At 40.4% G+C, this 24,103-nt stretch overlaps 1 protein-coding gene across 5 annotated transcripts in view; it reads left to right on the forward strand.

The window, feature by feature from the left end:
* Positions 1 to 24,103, forward strand: part of LOC109403600 (cGMP-specific 3',5'-cyclic phosphodiesterase) — a 400,426-nt gene that overhangs the window by 278,872 nt on the left and 97,451 nt on the right. For all 5 annotated transcript variants that reach the window (XM_062847017.1, XM_062847018.1, XM_062847021.1 and 2 more), the window contains one exon: positions 18,321 to 18,573. In XM_062847017.1, coding sequence (XP_062703001.1) covers positions 18,321 to 18,573 — 253 coding nt within the window. The remainder of the gene's footprint in view (positions 1 to 18,320; positions 18,574 to 24,103) is intronic.

Below are 24,103 nucleotides of genomic sequence, written 5' to 3' on the forward strand. Positions count from 1 at the left end.
TTCTTGTTTCAATTTTCCACTACTTTTTCTTGATACTCACTGGTTCCTCTTTTTATGCCATGGACTGTGAGGATGTAAATTGAAAATACAAATTCAAAATTCAAACAAGGATGAGGGAATTTGGTACATAAATTTAGTTAGTGCTTTAATTGAGGAACTTAGATCTCGAGAAAAGAAGATTTTGCCCAAGAGTGTTCGAGACGACGCCAAGAGGGTTTTCTAAAATTTCAGGAAAGCCTAAAAGAAGGAGATTTCAGAGGTGTTTTTAGAGGCTCCAGGGAAGAAGACTTAAATTAAAATTTCAACGAGTTTTTCGCAGGGATGAAAGGTTCTCAACGGTTTACTCACGATTCCGATAAAAATTATTATAAGCCGTGTGTGAGTTCATTCGCACCCGTCTGATTCATGAGTATGAATCATAACAAAAACAATAACACTAACAAGTTTTTATTCGCGAAAAACAAGTGGAGGTGGGGGAAGTGCATTTTAGTGCGACATTAGTAGCAAAACAAGTAATTACCCAGCTAACACAAAGTCTTATATGACGTTGAATAGGATGCTAAAGTGGAGGCCATATGCGTACCTGCTTCCATTTAACCGCGTGTAAAGTATGCGTATATCGCCTCCACTTTTGCATACTATCAAACATCATATACGATCGTGTGTTGACTGGGTATCCGTCAAAAAGTAATGTTTTGTGCTTCATTGTTACTAAAAAGCAAAGCTGTCAGTCGAGCTCAAAGCGACTTCGAGAATTGAGAACGAGTGCGTACCAGCTTCATTAGATCGCGATTGAAGAAGTATGAATATATTCAGATTTCTGTTGTTCACGAGTAGGTTTGCTTCGCGTTTGTGTCTGCAACCCTCACTATTTTTCTTCCCTGGTTTTACGTGTGCTTCAGGGGCATTCCAGAGAAATTTTAGGGGCTTTCAAGAGTTGGTGAATTGTTTTATAGAGTTTGAAGCCCATTCAGAGGCGTTGCAAGAATTTAAAAATACATTTCAGAGCAATTCAGGCATCCAATGTTGTACATAAAACCCCCTAAAACTCAAAAATACACCATCATCCTAAATCCTCTTAAAATCCCCTGAATCCACCTGAGGATCACCAAAAACGCTGACACTCCATGGAACCCCCGAAAACCAGCTTAGATGACCTGAAACGCCTGAAACCTGAAATGTGTTGAAGTCTCTAGAACCCCACTGAAATCCCCTTGAGCATCCTATGTCGTCTCTAAGACCCACTAAATTCCCTCTGAGCCCCTTTGATATTCCCTGACACACTCCTGAGGCCCCCTCAGATACCCATGAAACCCCACTCCCTGAAATTACCTTTGATACACCCCAGAAACCCCCTGAGACACCGTAGAACTCCCCTGAAAACTCCATGAAACCATCTCAGACCCCTAAAACTAACTTTAATATCCAGCAATCATAGATCGTGATCTTGCTTTCAAGCAGTGGAAAGCGCATAGAACTCTAGATAACCATGAGCTATTCAAAAGGCTTAGAAATAGAGTAAATTATCTGGTTCGCTTAGCTAAAGAACAATATTACAGTGAATATTTAAATCCGAGGTTGCCATCTAAGGATCTATGGAAGCGATTGAAAAATACTGGAGTTGGTGGATCGATAGAGCAGCCGAATATAGATTTCAGTCCTAATGCGATTAATCAATCTTTTTCTATGAATTTTACAGAGCCAAGCTTTGCCTACACTCCATGTCAGCTTGAACATTGGAATTCGTTCAGTTTTCATGCTGTCGATGAAGCTGAAATAATAAATGCACTGTTTGATATAAAATCCAATGCTGTGGGACTGGACGGTGTTCCCCTAAAGTTTTTAAAACTGTTGTTGCCGCTAATTATTAAACCTGTAACCCATATTTTCAATTCGATTATTACAACCAATACTTTTCCTAAATCTTGGAAAAATGCTAAAATCTTGCCAATAAAGAAAAAGTCAAAGGAAAACTCATTGGAAAATCTGCGCCCAATAAGTATATTGCCTGGACTATCCAAAGCGTTTGAAAAACTTTTAAAAAATCAGATGTGTTTCTACATTAACGAAAACAACTTATTGAGTCCGCATCAGTCTGGAAACAGACCTAAGCACAGCACAAAAACAGTGATACTCAAAGTGGTTGACGATATAGGTTGACAAAGGTAATTCTGCCATATTGAATGTACTAGATTTTTCTAAGGCATTTGACACAATCTCGCATGGTATCTTATGTAGAAAACTTCAACACAACATTGGTTTTTCGTGTGATGCCGTACTTTTGATAAAGTCGTACCTATCAAATCGTTTTCAAGCTGTGCATGTTAATAACGAGTACTCTGAACTCACTTCTGTTTCATCTGGCGTACCGCAGGGATCAATACTGGGCCCAATATTATTCTCGCTATATGTTAACGATTTGCCAAATGTTCTTAAATATTGCAAGATAGAGATTTTCGCAGATGATGTGCAGTTGTACTATGAGTTTATAAGTTCTGATGCGGAAAATATAACAAATAATATCAATGCAGATTTAAAAAATGTGTTTAATTGGACCGAGAAACACAACTTAAGATTGAACGTAAATAAAACTCACGCTCTGTTCATAACTGCCAACAATACCAACGTCTCTAAGCCAGTAATTGTAATAAACGGCAATGTAATTGAATACGTTCAATCGGCGACCAGTTTAGGTTACACAATTCAATCCAGTTTAGATTGGGATCCTTTTGTACAACAGCAATGCGGTAAAGTGTATGGAAAATTAAGATCTCTGCAATTGCAAACTTATTTTTTGTCAACAGAAATGAAGCTTAACCTATTTAAGACTCTCATATTACCTCACTTCTTGACATGCGACTTCTTAATCATGCAGATCTCTGCTATTGCTTTCAATAGATTGAAAATTGCTTTAAACGCTTGTGTAAGATATGTGTTCAATTTGTCCCGGTTTTCCCATGTCTCACATTTGCAAAATAAATTAATTGGTTGTTCGTTTGAAATTTATTCTAAACTGAGATGCTGTCAACTTGTTTTCATGCTTACTAATAACAAATGTCCAGACTATCTATACAATAAACTTTGTCAATTTCGAAGTGAAAGATCCAAAAAATTCGTCATTCATAGAAACCATACTGCTAAATATAGTAAAATCTTTTTCGTACGAGGTGTTTCTTATTGGAATACTTTGCCAAATGAATTAACTCTTATATCATCGGGGGCAGTTTTTAAGAGGAAATGTATCGAACACTTTAATTAAAATATGTATTGTAGTTGTATAAATGTTAGTTTATTAAAATGAATTCAAAACAGTGGCACTTTTTCTATCTAAATTAAACAATTGTAACGATTTAAAAGACGTTTGTCTTATGTTACTGAATAAATGAGAATAAATGAATGAATGAATGAATCCTCGATATTTCTTGATATCCTCGATAACTGTCCGCCTCCAAAAATCACATGGATATTTATGAGATCCTCTAAAAGTCTAAAACGTCCCTGAAACCCTCTTAAACCCTCTCAACACCCCTGAAAGTTCCTTCAATGCCCTCAAGCTGAAACCTTGAATTTTCTTAAAAACTCTTAAAACCCGTGAAGCCCATAACATCCTTGAAACTCTCCGAGAAGTTCCTTTGAAAGCCCTCTGGAACCCACTGAGTCCCCTATAAGTTTATGAGCGTGTTCCAAGAGACTTATGAAAGTTCAACGGAATCCCCTTAAATCCTCTTAGAACCATCTAAAACCACCTGAAATCTCCCAAAAACCCATGAAAAGCCTCTTCGCGGCCTTCTGTTGCTATTTCTTAAGACCTGCAAACTTTTAAGAGAAATTTCTGGAGAAATCTGGCGCGAAACTCTGAGAACTCGGATAGAAGTGCTGCAAAAGCATCGCAAAAATCTCTGGGAAATTTTCCCGGAAAAGCACGAACATGAGTCTCCGAAGGAATTTCAGGGGCATTTTGATAGGGTTTCCGGTAGAAATCTACCGAGAAACTCTGGAAGATCTTCTATTGTAGCTCGACGTTTTTCAGCCGAAAATGAATGACTGCGGCAATCGTTTTCAGTTCCTCGATGTGAGAACTGACAGAGTCCGAGAGCTCCATTCGTGAGCGACCCAACCAAATTTCATTCCCAATCATCCACACACTATTCATTCTGACAGGCCATTCTTCTAAAGCTGTGGCTTGTGAGAGTGAGAACCCTATATGCTACCCCGGGCCAAAAACACTCAACTACAGAAAATTGCATGGAAATTTGGCTCTCGCTTCAGCACGCTGCGTGTGATTGGAGAACAACAATGAATGACAGACAAACCAAAACGAATAAAATCATAAAAGCAAAATATCGCAATAATAAAGAGATGTCAAAAAATTGCAGCCTTGGTGCAAGTACAATGGTAAACTGTACCCAGGGACACGAGAAAAATTTCCCAACCGGAACGGCAAACGAACCCGCCGTCTCCGGATTGGCGATCTGGAAACCCCACTGGACTCTGTCCGAAATCCTGGGAATTGGTCTGGCAGAAACTCGCCAAAATCTCCTGCAGTATTTCTAGGAGGAACTCTGGTACAAATTCCATGAACAACTCTCAAAAACTCCGAGAAGAAAGACAAAAATCCCGGAAAGAACTCTCGGAGCAAATCGAGAAAATCTCCGGATGGCGTCTTAAGAGAAATTTCTAAAGAAATATAGAAAGATACTCAACTAAACCTCCAGGAATTCAAGGAAAAGTTCGAGGAAAGAAATCACAGGAAGAATTCAATAAAAAACTGCGTAAGAATTTAAAGAAGGAATAGCAGCAGAAATCCAACAGACATCCTTAGAGGAATTACGGAAGGAATCATAAATCGATTTCCAAGCATATTATTAACATAGTAATCACTGCAAGAGTTCTTAAGATCACAAGCTATCCCCAGAGTTGACCAGTATCCATCGAATTAGTCAAGATTATTACGGTCCCATCCGTTCACTACGAATTTGTTAATATTCCGTCCTAATTCATACATTTCCTAAGGATTTTCATCGGAATCCCGTCTTCACTACACCACCAGTAGCAATATCTAAGGCTTGCTACTCAAAACTTGCAGTAAACACTAGTTTTAATTATACCGAATGCTTTGTTTGTAGTATGCTCAATAATTGTAAAAAACTCGTTTTTAATCATACGATCATGTTCCACAAGTAGTATTTGTTTGTAACCAAAAATGAAGCAACCCTAGTACTTTTTATTCTTACGACCCAATAAGTCAGCTGTATACAATGTCATCGGAGCTGAACTCATCAAGATGGGCTCAGAAAAGTAGGCCCCCTGCCTGCACCGGCTAGTAGTCCCGATTTGTGGATGAGTGGAAGGAAGAGATTATTTACCCCATCTACAAGAAAAGTGATCAGTTGGAGTGTCAGAACATCCGAGGGATCACAGTTCTGAATGTCGCTACTAATGCTACCCCAGATCACCATGCGTTGTCATTCACCCAAAGTTAATGAGTCTGTGGGAAGTTATCAAGCCGGCTTCGTTGACGGCCGCTTATCAACGGACCAAATATTCACTGAGCGGCAAATCCTCCAAAAATGCCGCGAATACCAGATCCCAACGCACCACCTGTTCATCGACTTCAATGCGGCGTACACATTATCGACCGCAGAGAGCTATGGACAATCATGTACGAGAACGGCTTCTCCGGGAAGCTCATTAGATTGATCAAAGCGATGATGGGCGGTGTGAGGAACTGCTTAAGGGTTTCGGGCGATCTATCTAGTTCGTTCGAATCTCGACGGGGACTGCGACAAGGTGATGAACTCTCGTGCCTGCTGTTCAACATCGTCCTAGAAGGTGTAACGTGAACGAGCCTGATCTCAACAACTTCAGGAAACCCGGCCAATTTGTTTTGCGGATTACATGGATATTGTTGCTAAAACATCTGAAATGGTGGCAGCACTGTACACCCGCCTGAAACGTGAAGCAGAAAAGGTCGACTGATGGTGAACGCGTCAAGAATGAAGTACATGCTGGTAGGTGGAACCACGAACGACAGGGCGAGCCTAGGCAACAGTGATACGATAGACGGGAAGATGATAGAGATGATGGATTACTTCGTCTCCAGTTAGTCTAGTGGTTAAGGCTATGGATCGCCAATCCGGAGACGGCGGGTTCCAGTCGGGAAAATTTTCTCGACTCCCTGGACATAGTGTATCATTGTCCTTGCCTTACAATATACAAATTCATGCAATGGCAGGCAAAGAAAGCCCTTCAATCAATAACTGTGGAAATGCTCAAAAGATCACTAAGTTGAAGAGAAACAGGCCAAGTTACAGTGGGAACGTAGAGCCGTAGAGAAGAAGAAGAAGAAGAAGAAAGAAGAAGACGAACAAGAAGAAAGAAGAAGAAGAAGAAGAAGAAGAAGAAGAAAAAGAAGAAGAAGAAGAAGAAAAAGATGAAGAAGACGTACTTCGTCTATATCGGGTTCTAATTAACGGTAGACTACAATGTTAGCCGTGATAGACGAAGGCGCATTATCAGTGGAAGTTGGGCCTACTATGGGCTACACAAGAACATGTGGACGAAAAAGATTCACCCCGCACCAAATAAGCATCGGTTGCTTAGGATCATCTTTGGCGGTATGCAGAACAACGGTGTGTGGCGGAGAAGAATGAACCACGAGCTCGCTGCACTCTACGGCGAACCTAGCATCCGCAAGATGGCAAAAACTGGTAGGATACGCTGGGCAGAACAAGTTATGAGAATTCCGGGCAACAACCCTGCAGAGCTGGTGTTGCAAGAGTTCCGGACGGTACAGGAAGACCTGGAGGTCAGCGTCGAAGGTGGACGGATCAGATGTAAAGAGATCTGGCGAGTGTTGGGCGTGACCAAGATTGGAGATTGACTGCCACAAATAGTGTTACATAGCGTAATATTGTTGATTCAATAAAAGAAATGAAATAAGTGAACCAAACATCAACTTTCGCTACCAGCGAGTAATCAATTAGCAATATTTTTAGCATTAAACGACAAAATCTTGTTAATGTATTTCAGCAGCATTGATACGACTTTCGCCACAAGTTTCCCGATAAATTTCCGTGCACCATCCATCTGTTTGTACCGTCTCACGGATTGCCTCCTCCTGCATAATCCGATCGTTCGCACAAACCAGACCGTGGAAAAGTTTTCCCCCCTAAAACCCCCACAAGCGTGGCATCAAATTTTCGAAAATAGAAATCTGAAACTTTCGCTTTTTTGTAGTTATCGACAACACATAACTTACCCGAAGTAGGATGGCATGTATACGACCGGGACCGGGTTGTCGTCTGTTCGGGGGTCCCCACTCGCATTCTGGTTAGTAGCGGGCTTGTTCCTTGTTTGCCAGCCAAGTTCTACTCCTTGTCGACGACGACGACAACGTTTTATTTTTCCTTTTATTTATCGCCGAACGGGTTTGTATTTTATCTGGTTCCTATTTCCCTGGCCTTGCTGGAAATGGTGGCAGACGCGCCAACCAGAGCCAGATTGGAACCTTGATTGGGAACTTTGGATTGGATGGTGGCGCAAAAGGAGTGCGAATATAACAACGAAAGGTGCAAATTGGCACCGATAAAAATCCCGGGAAGGTGTATAAACGGGTCGACTTTATGGCATATTTCTTTTTGGATTTTGATGCGGGTACGAAATTGGTTTTTGGTGGAGGGTGGAAATGCAGTAGACAAGTCAACGTTTGATTTATTTCGGGAAGATTCAATTGAAAAATATGGGAAAAGTTTGTTTGAGCAATTTGAATTATTTTCCTTTCTAGAGTTGTTCATAAGAAGTACACTTTCGTTAAAAATGATGAAAACGTCGTTCAGTATACCTATCATGATGCCACATTTTCTCCAGAATAAATAAACAAATCTATACTACAATTCATCTGTGTACAGTTCATCCCTTCCATCCCTATGGACCAGTGCAGATCAGAGTACAAGAATTTTTGATCATATTCATGCAATGCATGCAAATTACATTCATCGGGGTACTGTCCTACGTTGTGGGCCTGTCCAGTTGCTTCGCATAGTGCTTAGGATACAATCTAGGGAAATTTTAACTGAGCTCCGAGATATGAATATTGTGCATAGTTCTCGCAGCTCACTGCCTAAGAAGTCTGCATGCGCCTCGAATGAATCACATTTCAAGTGAAGAGGGATTTGAACTTTTATCCAATTTTTGAAACATTGGTTTCATTACAGTTTGCAGCTCCTCTGTACGACGGCATCTTCATATGCACTTGATAAACAACCACAGAGGCACCGAAGCATGAAAAATTCACACGTGTTCACAATCCCATGGTAACATATTAGTTGCGGGTTACCAACCGACAGAAGTGCCCATTCCCCGGGTATTGAGGCTAACCAAGCAAACGGAATCTCTTCCCATCATCGCCCATCTTGTAGGTAGATACGGAGCGGGTAGTCAGCAGCAACAGCACTAGTCGGTCGTTTATCAAAGCATACACAAACGAATTGATGGGAACTGCATTGCTGCAGAGTCGCCCCAGTTACCGGTGGATACCGACCGACAGACAACTCCAACAACGTTGTCCTGATGGGGATGATAAACGGTTGCTGTCTAATGCTTGGCTTCCTGTTTGCATGGATTCCCCTTGCTTCAGGATCTGCCTACCGCCGGCCGGACAGGTATGCAAGCGAGAGCAAGTGCAAGCATTGCTTGCTCGGTACGATATGATTGCTTATAATGTAGGTATGTCCCACGGACAAGCTGATGCACTACTGTTGGGTCATGCTGCTGTTCACACCTTGCTGTCGATCCCGAAACGGAAGGCAAAAGACCGAAGGATTTTCCAGCCTTAGGCGGTTGGCGCTGGGGCACTATGGGTGGAGCATTTGAATCAGTGGTTAAAATGATTCAGTATTTTGACATAAAGCTGACGCCAGAAACTGTCCTGGGGTATTTTCAGCCCAAAACACGAAAAAGAGTAGAAATTTACTTCGTCATATGTGTGAATTCCCATTAGGGTAAAAGCACTAGACTTCACCAATCCACTCCTCCCCCCCCCCCAATTCTACTCTAATCGTCGCCACTTCATACCTAAAACTTGAATTTGTATGAAGTGAGCGGTGGCTAGGGCTGTGGTGAAGTAGTGCTTTTACCCTTCACTCTTAAAAAATTAGGAATTTACACGTGACGTAAACCATTAACGTACGTAAACATTTCATGACTAAATGGCAAATTTGACTCAATTTTACATCCATCATGTAAGTTCGAGTTGGTGCACAAGATGTCAACAAACCTAGCTGACCAAATAGGTAGAAGCAGTTTTACATTTATCGTTTGTCACACAACTCGGTGATACAACCGAGAGGTATAGAGCGTTCCTCTCAATCAGCGGACTCGAGTTCGAATCCAGTTCATTATTTTACTTACATATGCTTTATCTCTCGCTTCGGCTCTAGCGATTGCTAGCTCGACTTTATTTGTGATATAAGACGTAAATTTGTGTCAAACGGGCCGCTCCTTTTATGTGCATCCAAGTGAACATAAATTTACATGATTTTTTCTAAGAGTGTTCATCGGATGAAAAAAAGTCGATATTTACATATATTCCTACTAACAATTGGAAGTAAAAAGATATTGATTATAGACTATCAATAATTAGCCCCTACAGCACTGGAAAGTCGTATGATTACGCAAATTTTCACATTTCAATTTCACTCCACTTACCAGTTGACAATTTGTCTCGTTTTGTGTTCGACGATGGCAACCGCACCAAAGCAGCAGCTAGCCGAATTGTTCTATATCACCTTTACAATATACCTTTATCTCTTCAGTTGTTGAACCAACCTCCGATTCACACCCCACAAAAGCTCTGTGGCACTTCACAGTAGGATTTCACTGTTGCAGCAAGTCAATATAATGTTAGTTAACGTCTTCGTCGGAAGATACAAGCAAATGTGTGCGTGGATTTTCTTCATACGAATCATCGTATTTCACAACCACAGAGAAAGATTTCTTCGTTGCACTGTGATTGCACATTGTGATCTGGTGTCAAGAATATTGATTGAAATATCTTTGTCGATATTCTAAAGCTACACCCATCTCAATTTACAAGTTTCTGCTCAATCTTGATCGATTTATTTAAACATGATTTGGTTTGGAATGCGAAGAATTTGACCGACTTTTCGAATAAACACGGTCAAATCATAAGTTTTACGGTACATTATAATAATCAAAATCATACCATCCTATGTACCATAGTGTCACGTAGAAGGTGTGCCGGGAATTGAACTTAGGTTATGGACTTGACGGAAACAGAATTCGAGGGACAATCATTCAATCTCATTATTTTATGGGTGTTGTAGTTCCTTTACAATATTCTTCAACATGATATGAAAGTTAAAATATAAATTAATTGATATAAAATTGGTAATGAGATTGATTGATTGGTTTGTCTTTATTAAAGAGACTTTCAGCAATTGGTAATGAGGCGTTAGGCGAGGTGCAGGAATAAAATTTCGTCGGTGCTTACATTGGCGGTAATTGGATAACAACCCTACTACTTCAGAATAAAGTGGTTTCAGATAGGTCAGGAGAAAATAACTTCCAGAAAACCGCAATTAACTTCGACAAAAAATTAACTTGAATTTATAAAACGTGTTCGCTCTTTGGGGTTTTGTTTTTATTTGTATTTTGAACAAAGCAGTTGATAGGGACAACACATCATTATGCTCATTTAAGCAGAACATGTAGGGGAAAGCTAGAGTATGGTTGTTACTCTCAACGTTCCTGCTTACCCACGGTTGTTTTCTTTACGTCCTAGTTCCACCTTGGCACAAAGTCCTCTGAAAGCGGTCATCGGCAAACCCTTTATCATGACGTCCGCCTGTTGACCCGATGATCGTATGTACCGGATGGCAATCTCTCCACACCGCATAAGATCACGTACAGAGGATACGAACTTTGTATTCACGTGTTTCAGCCGACAGTAGTCCGTGAAATCCTCGTCTATATGCATTGTGGACTGGTTGTCCTAAAAAATTGGTAATGGTTGGTGGGTCCTTCCTTCCAGTAGTATCCTTCTGCTTTCCGCACGTAGGGGAACTGCGGGCATAACGCCCCTCGGGACCAAAACGCCTTCACGCGATTTCGATTTCATCATATTGGGGAGTTCTTCATTAGATGTTAGCAAACTAGAACTCAAACTGAGCAGGTTAAGCCCAAGAACGGCTGCAATTGTCGAAGAAAAGCGTGAAAAACGACGATTTTCCACATTTGGGAAGATTTCCTAATTTGTAGCGCACAGAAATTAAGACACTGCGCGCTGATTGTATGGAATCAACCTATTAAACTACCACGTGCCTCCTACTCCTTCATTTGCTGCTTGGAAGAGTTCAATGGAGCCCCTTGATATTTTACAACAATTCAAAGCGGGAAATGCCAGCGGGCGTTTTGCCTCACCCAAAAAGGCGTTTTGCCTTTTTGAATCCTGCAGTTTTCCGGCACCTAAAAAGAAACACTTATTTCAATTGTTTATTTAAATGGAAAACTTTGTGGGCACGCGGGCCAAAAGATAAAGTTTTTTAGGTAAGGGAGTAAACTACTCTCCAAGGCAGAATACGACCTTAAAATAAGCATCATTTGAGGATTACACAGCGTAACAAAAATTAACTTTTTGTCTGTCTCAAGAGCAAACTTATGTGTCTCCGAAGGATTTTGGGCCGCTGAATCCGAATCCGGATGATGCAAAATGATGATTTTTTCAGCACGAGTTGTACGTTTATCCAACGAGGCTTGCCGAGTTGGATAAATACGACGAGTGCTGAAAAAATCGAGTTTTGCAACGCGTTGCATACAAAGTTTTTTGTAATTGCAAAAATACCCGTACAGTATAATCTCTCTAGCCACACAAACGTGTATCAGAAGCAACCACGTGCGAGAATCCATGCGCGACAGGACGTAGTGCATAGTATTTTCTTCGATCAGGTAGGCTATGGTAGGCCAACTGTCGCAAGTTTTCAAGCTCCCGTCGTCGTCATGCAGCATCATAAGCAAAAGCAAAAGTAGGTTCAGTTTCTGCTTCTACGCCTGATTGGCAGTTCTAATCAGAATCTGAATCGTCCTGATTTGGATTCGAACTGCTCAGTGCATGTAGAAGCAGCAACTGTATCTACGGAAGTAGCGGTACTTAGCAAAAAGTATGTGCTGGCAAAAGTGCCGAAAAGTACTACTTTTCAGCACTTTAAAGAGTGCCGAAAAGTACTACTTTTCGGCACCTTTGCTTCAGTGAAGAAAAGTAGGCCATTTTAACATTGTTTCCGCGAGTGAAAAGTAGGGGAATTCGCAACGCAATTACAAAAAAATATTTCCAAGCTTAATGGCTTGCAGTCAAAAAAGCCCAAAATCGCATACTTTGCCCTATAAATTGACGTATAGCTGAAAATTGTGACGTGTTAGAGCTAATCTGAGCCCGGATTCGGATTCAGCGACCCAAAATCCTTCAGAGACACATAAGTTTGCTCTTGAGACAAAAAAATGTTGCGCTGTGTTATGACCACATATGCTTAGCCGAGGCGTTATGATATCCCCTACCTGAGAATCTTGTTCAAGTAGTTCCAGTGTTCGTCGCCAGGGCACGCGTGAAACTGGCCGAAATAATTGTTGGCCGCCGACAGATCCAGTCTTGTAGTAAGCGACGCATACATACTAGACTGTCCCAAAAAAATCGATGTTCGAAAAGTCAAGGTGCTCAACCCTTAAATGAAAGATGTGCATATTTGAAGATTTTTGTAGAACATTTCGATTTTCTAAAAAAATATTTAGAGGTTCCGCTAGGGGGATTTTAAAAAAATGGCGGTTTTTCATGAAAAATCGAAAAAAATCATTTTTTCGTAATATTTTTAAGTTCTGAATTTTTTTTTTCAATATTTTTGTATTTTTCTATGGACCTCTAGGCATTCTTGAAGGGGAAAAGTTTTTAAATATTGTATTTATATTGACGACAGAACCGTTTTTATGTTGATAAAAGGACTGTTTTTGAGAATTTTTCATCTAAATTTGAAAAAAAAAGACATGCACGATTTTTTTATTTTCAACCATAAAAAATTTATCTAATAGTGCTATTTGTATGCGTCATTTCTCTAAAAAAAGGAATAAAAATATCTTGTCTAGAAGCTGAGATATTACGCTTTAAGTGAATGGATTATTGTAAGGTCTTTGTGACACGCCACTCGTATAATTAAAAAAAAAACGTTAAAAAACAGCTTTCCTTGTTGGATGGTCAAGCTAGTTTAAACATGGATCTTTTATTCTGGGCTGGTTGGCAGTTGATTCATGAAGAGCTTTTATCTGCTATAGCTTTTATTTTGTGAGACATTTCATGAAAAAAAAACCATTTTTCAAAAATCGTCCATACGGAATCCCAAAATATTTTTTTAGAAAATCGAAATGTTCTACAAAAATGCTTCAAATATGCATATCTTTCATTTAAGCGTTGAGCAGTGAGCACCTTGACACCTTGACTCATGGTGAAAATAATGTTTTGGTGTAAAAATCCAAGATGGCGGCCAAAATCAATATGGCCGACCCAACTTTTTATTATTGTAAATAGTAGCTCTATCTTTTCTCTTTTCAACAACAGTTCGATTTGAGGTGGTTTTTGGAGAAACTTTCGAGTTATAACGGTTTAAGTGACCCACAATTTGACCAAAATCGAGGGGTCTGCAAAAAATGTTGTGGCGCTAACTATCGGGGGGTCCATCAATTTGAGTAACCAAATGCATTTTTCTTACTTTTTCAGCGAGGGCTTTCAGAAAATCGGCACCTTAAACATTTTTGAAGACAAGGTGTAAATAGTGGGTCGATCTCAGCGAGAATTACCCATTATAAAAATCAAAATTTTCAACGTCTGTTGTCTGTGATTTTTTTAATCAAATGCTCTGTCTGGTTGTCTAAGGCAGGCTTGATAATCCTCCTCGAAATGAAAGAGTTTTGCTACATGCTCTAGAGCGGTGTTTTGATTTTGCCTCGCCGCGAGGGAGCGAACGAACCCCAAACAGAGAGGCAATAAAAAATGAGCGAGGAAGAGGGGAACGAAAAAAGAGCCGATGATTATTTCGGGTTTTTGAGTGCGATTTTCGCCTCGAGAGTCTTTCTTTGTATGGGAGTAGAACTCGCGAGAGCTTTTTGAGTGTGAGCGGACGTGAGAAACACAACAAGCAATTATGAGTGTTGGACGAACTCCTCGCTGCGCGGCAAGCTCGCGCTCGGTGTTGTTGAGGATTTGCGTTGTGATTTCTGAGTTTTATTTTCACTCCTCAGAAAAACGCCGAAATCGCTTCCTCATTTTCTCGCGAGGGAGTTTCTGTCAAGCCTGGTCTAAGGTTGTCACTGGTTGTGTTTTCTGCATCTGATAGTAAAAAAGATTGAAGGTGTCAAATATTAAAAAAAATCAAAATTTTCAACGTCTGTTGTCTGTGATATTTTTCATCAAATGCTGTATTTGGTTGTCTAAGGTTGTCACTGGTTTTGTATTCTTCATCTGATAGTAAAAAAGAATTTAAGTGTCAAATATTTGAAAATATCAAAATTTTCAACGTCTGTTGTCTGTGATTTTTATCATCAAATGCTCTGCCTTGTTGTCACTGGTTATGTTTTCTGCATCTGATAGTGAAAAAGAATAGAAGCGTCAAATATTAAAAAAAAAATCAAAATTTTCCAACGTCTGTTGTCTGTGATTTTTTTCATCAAATACTGTGTCTGGTTGTCTAAGGTTGTCACTGGTTGTGTTTTCTGCATCTGATAGTGAAAAAGAATTTAAGTGTCAAAAATATCAAAACAACTCCAAGCAACTCCTAGATCTACTTGATGGTCCGGGATTTTATATTTTCCTTTATCTACAATAGGTTGTCACTGGTTTTGTATTCTGCATCTGATAGTAAAAAAGAATTTAAGTGTCAAATATAAAAAAAAATCAACATTTTCATCGTCTGTTGTCTACGTGGTTGCCTATGATTTTTTTTTTAAATACTGTGTCTGGTTGTCCAAGGTTGTCACTGGTTTTGTTCGCTGCATCTGATGGTAAAAAAGAATTTAAGTGTCAAATATTTAAAAAAAATCAAAATTTTCAACGTCTGTTGTCTGTGATTTTTTTCATCAAATGCTGTGTCTGGTTGTCTAAGGTTGTCACTGGTTTTGTTCTCTGCATCTGATAGTGAAAAAGAATTTAAGTGTCAAAAATATCAAAACAACTCCAAGCAACTCCTAGATCTACTTGATGGTCCGGGATTTTATATTTTCCTTTATCTAGAATAAATATTACAAAATTATGTTTTGTTTTAAAGAGCAGTAATTTTTTAAATTAACTTTAGTTCTATTATGTTTAAACTAAGTTCAGTCCCAAGATATTTTTGCATGAAACATCCTTCTAGAAGCAACCCCACGGAAAGTATTTCGATTTTTCTCTGAAAATTGGCAACTTGTTTTTTTTGCTTGCAATTAAGGATTCCTGGAGGTTTTATTACCAGCCATGTGTTTCCAACGGGATTGAAAAACACATGGAGTCGCATGGTTGTTAATCTCTATGATATCCATGTTAGGAGTAATTCAAAAATGACAACCATCTTTTCTGATCAGATTCTGTAAAAGTGTGACACTCCATGTATTGAGCATATGAAAAGGCGTGACAGAGGGGGTAAAGTGGGTCTGAAATGCCAGAAAAATGATAAACGCCATTTTTTGAATGTATTCATTAAATGGCATCCTACCCCATTAATATGGCCTTTTTGAACCACCACCATCTTACCACATCTTATCCTGCATTTCTTGTTCCGACATTACTAGTTCGTAATACGCAATCGCATCGAAACGCTTCGATATAACTAGCAAGTGAGTCCAAAAGGGCCCTTCAATTCGACGAAATCATCGACGTCAGGATCTTTCAAATCGGCTGTTCCTGATCATGCACTATGCATGATAACCTGGAAGTTTTAGTGGAGTAACCTGTAAGTAAACAAAAACGAGGTAATAAACACTGTTCTGATTAATTCCAACTTTGTGTTTGCACCCTGCAACATACAGGGGATGTCCACAATGTTTGGGATAGGCAACTTTTTTTTCTCTAACAAAAAAGTTCAATAAGCTATAACTTTTCATAGAGCGCATAAAAAAAAATCACAAATTTTGTTTGTCAACCTATTATGTGTGCATCATTGGTACAAATTTGGGCTCGATTGATTATTATTTCGCAAAGTTTGAACCGTTCGGGTAAAACACTATTTTTCAGACAACTCATTTTTGAGCTGTCATATCTCGGAAACCAGTGAACCGAATTGAATGAAATTTTGAACGTACACTAACAATATGTGAATGGTTCACGAACTATTAAAACATAGGTACTCTTTGAGCGTTGAAAAAAGTTGTCATAGATTGACACTTCTTGGATTTTTCTCGAAAAAATGTATTTTTTTTACATCAATGTCAATAAATTATAGTGTTGATATCCAAAGATTTTCCACCTCTGTTTTTAAGTTACTTCTAATCAGATATATTAGAGCCTATTTAGATTGAAGGAAGAAGACATTTAGTAATTTTTGTGTGGTATTGTATATTTTACTTATTTTCCACTATATGGGTAAACAGTTAGCCTAGTGGTTAAGGCTATGGATCGCCAATCCGGAGACGGCGGGTTCGATTCCCGTTCCGGTCGGGAAAATTTTCTCGACTCCCTGGGCATAGTGTATCACTGTACTTGCCTCACAATATACGAATTCGTGAAATGGCAGGCAAAGAAAGCCCTTCAATTAGTAACTGTGGAAGTGCTCAAAGAACACTAAGTTGAAGCGAGGCAGGCCAAGTCCCAGTGGGGACGTCGAGCCATAAAGAAGAAGAAGAAGAAGAAGAATCGTAAACATTTCAATCCGGTATAACTTAATTCGCCGTGAGAAAATATTACATTTTATAACGTCGTATTAAGTATCAATATATTGTTGATAAACGTTAAAAAATTCGTTCAATCCGGTTTACTGGTTTCCGAGATATGACAGTTCAAAAATTAGTTGTCTAAATAATAGTGTTTTACCCAAACGGTTCTAACTTCGCGAAAAATTAATCAATTGAGCCCAAATTTGTACCAATGATGCACATATAATAGGTTGACAAACAGTCAAAATTTGAGATTTTGTTGATTTTTTTTGTGGGAGAAAAAAAAGTTGCCTATCCCAAACATTTTGGCCAAATATATGTATTTCGACCTCATCGGTCGTCATCAGCGTCTCGTGCTTAGCTCGACTCAACTAGACTTGTCCTATGGTGCGTGTACCAGTTATCGCACTACCTAAGGAAAACTATTTCTACAAAAATAAGAAGAAGACCGACGAATGTCGTCGATATGTCAAATGATTGTTTAGTTTTCATACTTTACAGGAAAAATATAGAAACGGAGCCAAAACTACTTTTAGTATTTATTACGGCGTGTGCCAATGATAGAAACCATGTACCAGTTATGAACACATGAACACATTTGTTTGCATTCCTTATGGGATTTGCCGTAACTGGTTGAAATTCAACTATGGCGAATTTGAGGTAATATAACCATAACTGGTACACTGAGCCTTCTTAGCAAAATAGCTATCCAGTCTAGTTAACGGATTCAGGCCTTTTTTGCCCAGCACGTTGAGTAATCTGAATTCTGGAATTAGACAACAATTTAAAGAAAATTTTGACCACTTCCATTCCCAACAGTGCAGCGATGCAGTAATGTCCACACCATAACACTATTGGAGGCTTCTTGGGAGATAATTCCCAAATGGACTATAAATCGTATCCTATTTGCTTGTTCAACGCCCAGCTGAGATCTTTAAGAAAGATAGGGAACGGTGGCCGTGGCAAAGCCCAACGACACAATAAGCATTAAATTTAAAGCTCCCCGACTTTATGGTGTACTGTAGAATAGTTTGCGTGCGGAAACAGACAAAACTGTTGCCATTGCTGCTGACACTCTGTGGGGATTATCTTCCCAATGGGGAGGAGCAACTTAATGTAATGCCACGATCTTTTATTTATGCTCGAGTCCGGCTGAAGATTTTACATGAAGTTTAACAGAATGGAAATGAAGTTTTAATTCTGATGGGGTCAGGTAAGGAGGTGGATAATCTTAAACAATTCAGAATGACAAATATTTATTCTTTTTATGAGTTTCGTGGTACGCGACCGCATTGTAGTCCAAATTATAACAAGATAAAACAATTGCGTATCTTTAACGCTAATCAAATAATAAACGCCGTTACCAATTACACACAAGTTCTCTAACAGCAATTCCGTTTTCTCCTTCGAATTTCCAGAAATGCCGATCTCCCACATCCCGGGCTTCCTTCTCCAATCGGAGCCACCTGGCCGACCTGGACGAAGGGGACCTCTTCATGGAGCTGATCCGGGACGTCGCAAACGAACTGGACATCGACGTCCTGTGTCACAAAATTCTAGTCAACGTCAGTCTGCTGACGCACGCCGATCGCGGCTCGCTGTTTCTAGTCAAAGGACCACCCAGTGGAAAGTACCTGGTCGCCAAACTGTTCGACGTCACACAGAATACGCGTAAGTATTGGTGTTTGGGGGGAGGGGATGGGGGTAAGACCTTGACCTGACGCTCGCAGGGGCGGTGCGGTTTGTTGATTTTCCTGTCTCTCTATGGCCGTTGCGCCAGCCATACGAATCCTGACAAATGACTTTTATTTTCATGGTTGAACAACCCACATGACACGGTCAGTGTTCCACAGCTGGTGTCCGAAGGTGGACTGGGCTGGTTGGTCTGGTTTCTATGCTAGTGTGAAAGCGAATAGAAAACACAACAAGCAGTAAGAGGCAATTAATCATCAATTAGGGGAAAAGTGTCGTTTTCGTTTAGCCTGTCAGTAATGACCGGGTTGCCTGTCTAGAGTGGTGTGCTGCTAGGATATGCACGCCAGGCGAAACATCAATATTTAATGGTGGCATGGTTTTGCTCTGGAATTCAATATTTACGGGTTGGTTGCCTCTGTATCTAGAAAGTTGGGAGGGTTTTCTTGGTCCGACGTTTTGGTGGGGCCGAACTATTGCGTTTATATGAAACTGTGGAATTACTCAACAATGTGTCTCTACGGGACCACCAGAAGGGCATTCCTCCGGAGACGGGCTAGTCGAGAGCTTTCTCGGGGGTCTTGGAAACCGACAAGATAGCATCTACGGTCGACCTTCCTTTCCGGAAGCCAAACTAATTACTCCAAAGACCATCACCATCCGGTGTCGTGTAGCAAGCATATTGATCTACATATATGCTGACCTGGAATTTCTTCATTAATTCCTCTAAGGACATCTTCAGAAATTCCTCCACGTATTTCTTCAGGAACTTCTCCAGGGATTTGTTTAGAAATTTTTCAAGGAACTTTCTCCTTGGTGAATTCCTCCATGGACGTCTTACGAGGTTCCAAAAGTGATTGTTTCAAGGCTTGTTCTAAGAAATACTTCAGGTAATCCTCCCACGATTTCTTCACAATATTTTACAGATACCTACTTCTACAAGGATGCATCAACGAATTCCTCCAGGAATTTTCCGCGAATTTTCAGCGATGGATTCCTTCAGGAATTCCTCTTGAGATTTCAAGACACATTCTTCCGGGAATTATTCCTGGGATATCTTTAGACTTTCATCCAGTGATTGTTCTAATGCTTTTTCACGGATTTTTTCAGGAATTTCTCCAGAGATTTCTAAAGGAATTTCACCATAGATCAATGTATTCTCCAAATATTCCTTCAAGAATCCTGCTAGATATTGCTCCATGTGGAATTATTGTTTCGAAGTATTTCTGCAGGAATTGTTTCCAGGATTTTTTTTTCAGATTTTTCAAAGAGTATTCAGAAGTTAATCCCAGAAATCCTTAAGAAAACTATACCAAAGATTCTTTTGAGTGTCTATTCAAGGATTTCCTCAATAATTTGTCCAAAAATTACTGCAAACATGGATTCTTTCAGATTTATTTCCAGGGATTCCTACAGAAATTCTTCCAGGAATCAATAAGAAATGCTCTCCTGGGATTTCGTAAGGAATTGCTCATGGAATTGCTTCCGGGATTCTCCATGGGGTGTCTTCAGCAATTCCTCCAGGTATTCCTCCAAGAATTCTTCCAGGGATTCACTCGCGAATTCCTCCGTAAAATTTCATGGATTATTTAAAAAAAAACTCTTCCAGCAGTTTCTTCAGGAATTCCTTCCGTAATTCATACACGAACTCCTCCAGGGATTAATCCAGGACTTTCTCCAGGAACTGTATGGGGGTTCTTTCACGATTTTCTCTTGAGATTGCTTCCGGGATGCCTCCTGGAGTTTCTTCAGGAACTGCAACAGGGATGCCTCCAGGAGTCCTTCTCCACGAACTTTTCTTAGGATTTCTTCAGGATTTCTCCAAGAACTCCTTCTGCGATTTCTTCAGAATCTCATCCTTGGGATAGCTGAGGAATTTCTTATGGAATTGCTCCAGTGATTCTTTAAGAAATTCCTTCAGATTTTTTTTTTAATTGAAGAGATTTTACCCTCTAGGGTCATTCATCTCTATGCTAACTTTATTTCTTCTTCAATACAAGGTCACATTTTGCAAACAACTTTTTATCCTCTTCCATAATTCTATCAAGCTTTCTGCAATGATAAACAGTCCACTCCTCCGTCCCCTTCGTCGGCGTTATATCTTCATTGGCCTCTATCGCTTCAGCTGTGCAATCCATTTCGATGGTTTCAGACGCTTGTGTTTCAATAGCATTGCGTTTCCTTTTCATTTCTCTCGTCGGTTCTGCTTTGTCGTCAGCCTTATCATTGCTGTCGTTGGTTGGTTGAAGAGGTATCCCTCTGGGAATTATTTCAGGAATTCCTCCAAAAGTCCTCTAGGGATTCCTCCGGGAGTTCTTGTAGTTCCTGGAGTTCCTCTAATGGTTCCTCCAGAAATTTCTCTGTATGTATCTCTCTCAGAAGTTTCTTTGTATGCATGCATTTTAACTAACACTTAATTCTTCGCCCTTCAGGAATTCCTTCAAGAATTTCTCTAGAAATTGTTTCAGAAATTCGTCGAGGAATTCGTTCAGAAAATCATACAGCAATTCCTTCAGCAAATCCTCAAAAAAATTTCCAATGAAATCATCCAGAAATTTCTCCAGGCATTCCTTTCGGAATTACTCTAGTGTTTCTTCAAGGAATTCCTCCACGAATTACTCTAAAAATTCCTCTAGAGAATGCTCCAGGAACTCCAGGAGTTGCTCCAGGCATTCCATCAGGAATCCCTCCAGGCATTCCTCCAGGGGTTCCTTCAGGTATTCCTTCAGGAGTTCCTCTAAAGATTCCCTTAGAGATTTCTTCAGGCTGATCCAGGAAATGTTACAGGGACTCCCCCAGGAATTCCTTCATTAATTCCTGTAGAAATTACCCCTGGGATTTCTCCAGGAATTCTTCCAGAAAATCCTCCTGGAATCGATCAAGGAATTCTTCGTGGAATTCCTCCAGAAATTCCTAAAGCTATTTCTTCAGAAAATTCTCTAAGAAATTCTCCAGGGATTCCTTCAGACGTTCAGAAATTCCGCTCGGAATTCATTCAGGAACTCTTCCAGTAATTCCTCCAGGGATTCCCACAAAGGATTTTTCCAGAGATTCCTCCTGGAATTTCTTCAGGCATTCCTCCAGAAGTTTCTCCAGAAATTACTTTGATTGAATTTCTTTGTTTGCATGAATTTTAACTAACTGTTAATTCTTCATACTACAGGAACTCCTTCAAGAGTTTTTCTAGGAATTGATTCAGAAATTCGTCGAGGAATTCGTTCAAAAATTCCTACAGCGATTCCTTCAGCAATTCCTCCAGAAGTTTTTCAAGGAAATCATCCAGGAATTTCTTCAATATTTCCTTCAGGAATTCCCCTAGGATTCTATCCAAGAATTTCTTCTCCAGGGATTCCTCCAGAAATTCTTGCAGGGATTCCGCTAGTGATTCACCTAGGGATTCCTCTAGGGGCTGCTCTTGGAAGTTCTCCAGAAATTCTTCTAGGTATTGCTCCAGGAATTGCTCCATACAATCCTTCAGTGATTCCTCCAGGCATTCAGTCAGAAATTCTACCAACCATTTCTTCAGGAATTCATCCAGAGATTCCTCCAGAAGTTACTTCAGGGATTTCTCTAGGAATTTCACCAGGATTTTCTTGGACTATAGTGAGACCGTAGATCGGTAGACTAATTAAACAACAGGTCTTAACTGGTTGACGAACAGAACGATAATAACTATTTATTGAATTATCAAATATTGTCACTGTTTTTCAGTGCTTGCTTGGTTGCTAAGGATGTTCTCCGTCGCCTTCTTGATTAGCACCGCCATCACTCCTCCTCGACGGTAGTATCCGGGCAGCTTCCCGAAATCGTGTTTGCTTCACCCGTTGAAGTGGTTTTGTCATCATATCGGCGATCATATCATTTGTTGATAGATATTGCGGTTTGATAACTTCTTCTTGCTTCATCTGTCGAACAAAGTGATACCTCGTGTCAACGTGTTTTGAACGACGTCCGCTTGAGTTTGCATCGAGTAGTTTGATAGCGCTTTGATTATCTTCGTTGATTATTACAGGCAGATTCATTCGAATTCCTAAGTCTTGAAAAAGTCGCAATATCCATTTTAGCTCCTTGCAACTTTCGGCCAATGCTACATATTCGGCTTCCGAGCTGCTCAGCGTGACACAGTCCTGCTTTCTTGAACACCACCCGACCATTCCACCGGCGTATCGAAACAAGTATCCAGTTGTAGACTTCCGATCGTGTGAATCTCCTGCCCAGTCAGCGTCGACAAATATTTCCAAAGGTGTTGCATCCACTCCAAGTATTAGTTCGTGGTCGATTGATCCTTTGAGGTAGCGAAGTACACGTTTTGCTTCTGTCCAGTCGGAATTGGTGGGACAGCTTACCTTCCTTCCAAGGATCGAAACAGCTGCAGCAATGTCCGGTCGAGTATTCGTGGCCACATACAGCAACCCTCCTATAAGGCTTGCGTATTGACGATTGTTGGGTAGCGCTTTCTCCTCCTTTGTCTGTAGGTGTCCAGGATCCAACGGTATCTTGCTGGGTTTCGCATCCTCCAATCCAAATCTGGTCAGCATTTTACGAATGTATGTGGCTTGATTTAGGGAAATGTGTTCTTCGGTACGGTTAACTTGGATTCCCAAGAAATGCTTAATGTCCCCTAAGGACGTTACTTTGAAATGACGATTCAAATCCTTGATAATGGCATCATATTGTTCCTCCGTGTTGCAAACAATGACAAAATCGTCCACGTAAACAGCAATATACGAAACCTTACCGTCACAGCTGCGCTTCACGTACAGGCAAGAATCATTCACGGAAGGATAGAATCCCATCTTCTTGAGAGTATCATCTAGCTTATGGTTCCAAATCCGCGCAGCTTGCTTCAGTCCGTATAGTCCTTTGCGAAGTCGACAAACCATGTTTTCTCCTTCAGCTGCAACGCCAGGTGGTAGACGCATGTAGACTGTTTCCTGCAGCTCTCCGTTCAAATAGGCAGTCTTCACATCAGCATGTTTTATCAGCATCTTCTTTTGACTTGCCACAGAAAACAGCGTGCGGTACGTGATTTGCTTGACAACGGGAGCGAATGCCTCATCGTAGTCTTCTCCAAATTTTTGAGTGTAGCCTTGAGCCACCAATCGAGCTTTGTATCTCACCACTTGGCCTTGCTCATCTGTCTTCCTCTTGAAAATCCAGCGGCAGCCGATTGTTTTCTTTCCAGCTGGCAATGCTTCAAAGTCCCACACATGGTTTTGATCCAGCGATTGGAGCTCGTCTTCGATAGCTTCTTTCCACAGTTCCTTGCACGGACCAGTCATGGCTTCTTTGTAACTGCTCGGTTCCTTAAGTTCATGTTGTACTGCGTTTCCAACGGCATTGTAGCGATCCGGAGCCACTCCTTTAGTTGAACGACACGACCGTCTTGGTGTTTCACAAATATTTTCATGCTCCATTCGAACTTGCTCCTCCTGAATCTCATGATCTTCTAGAACCCCGGCATCTTCATAAAACGACTCATCCAGGTTTTCATCCAAATCTTCCGGAT

This window comes from Aedes albopictus, chromosome 1, assembly GCF_035046485.1.
Source record: "Aedes albopictus strain Foshan chromosome 1, AalbF5, whole genome shotgun sequence".
NCBI lineage: Eukaryota > Metazoa > Arthropoda > Insecta > Diptera > Culicidae > Aedes > Aedes albopictus.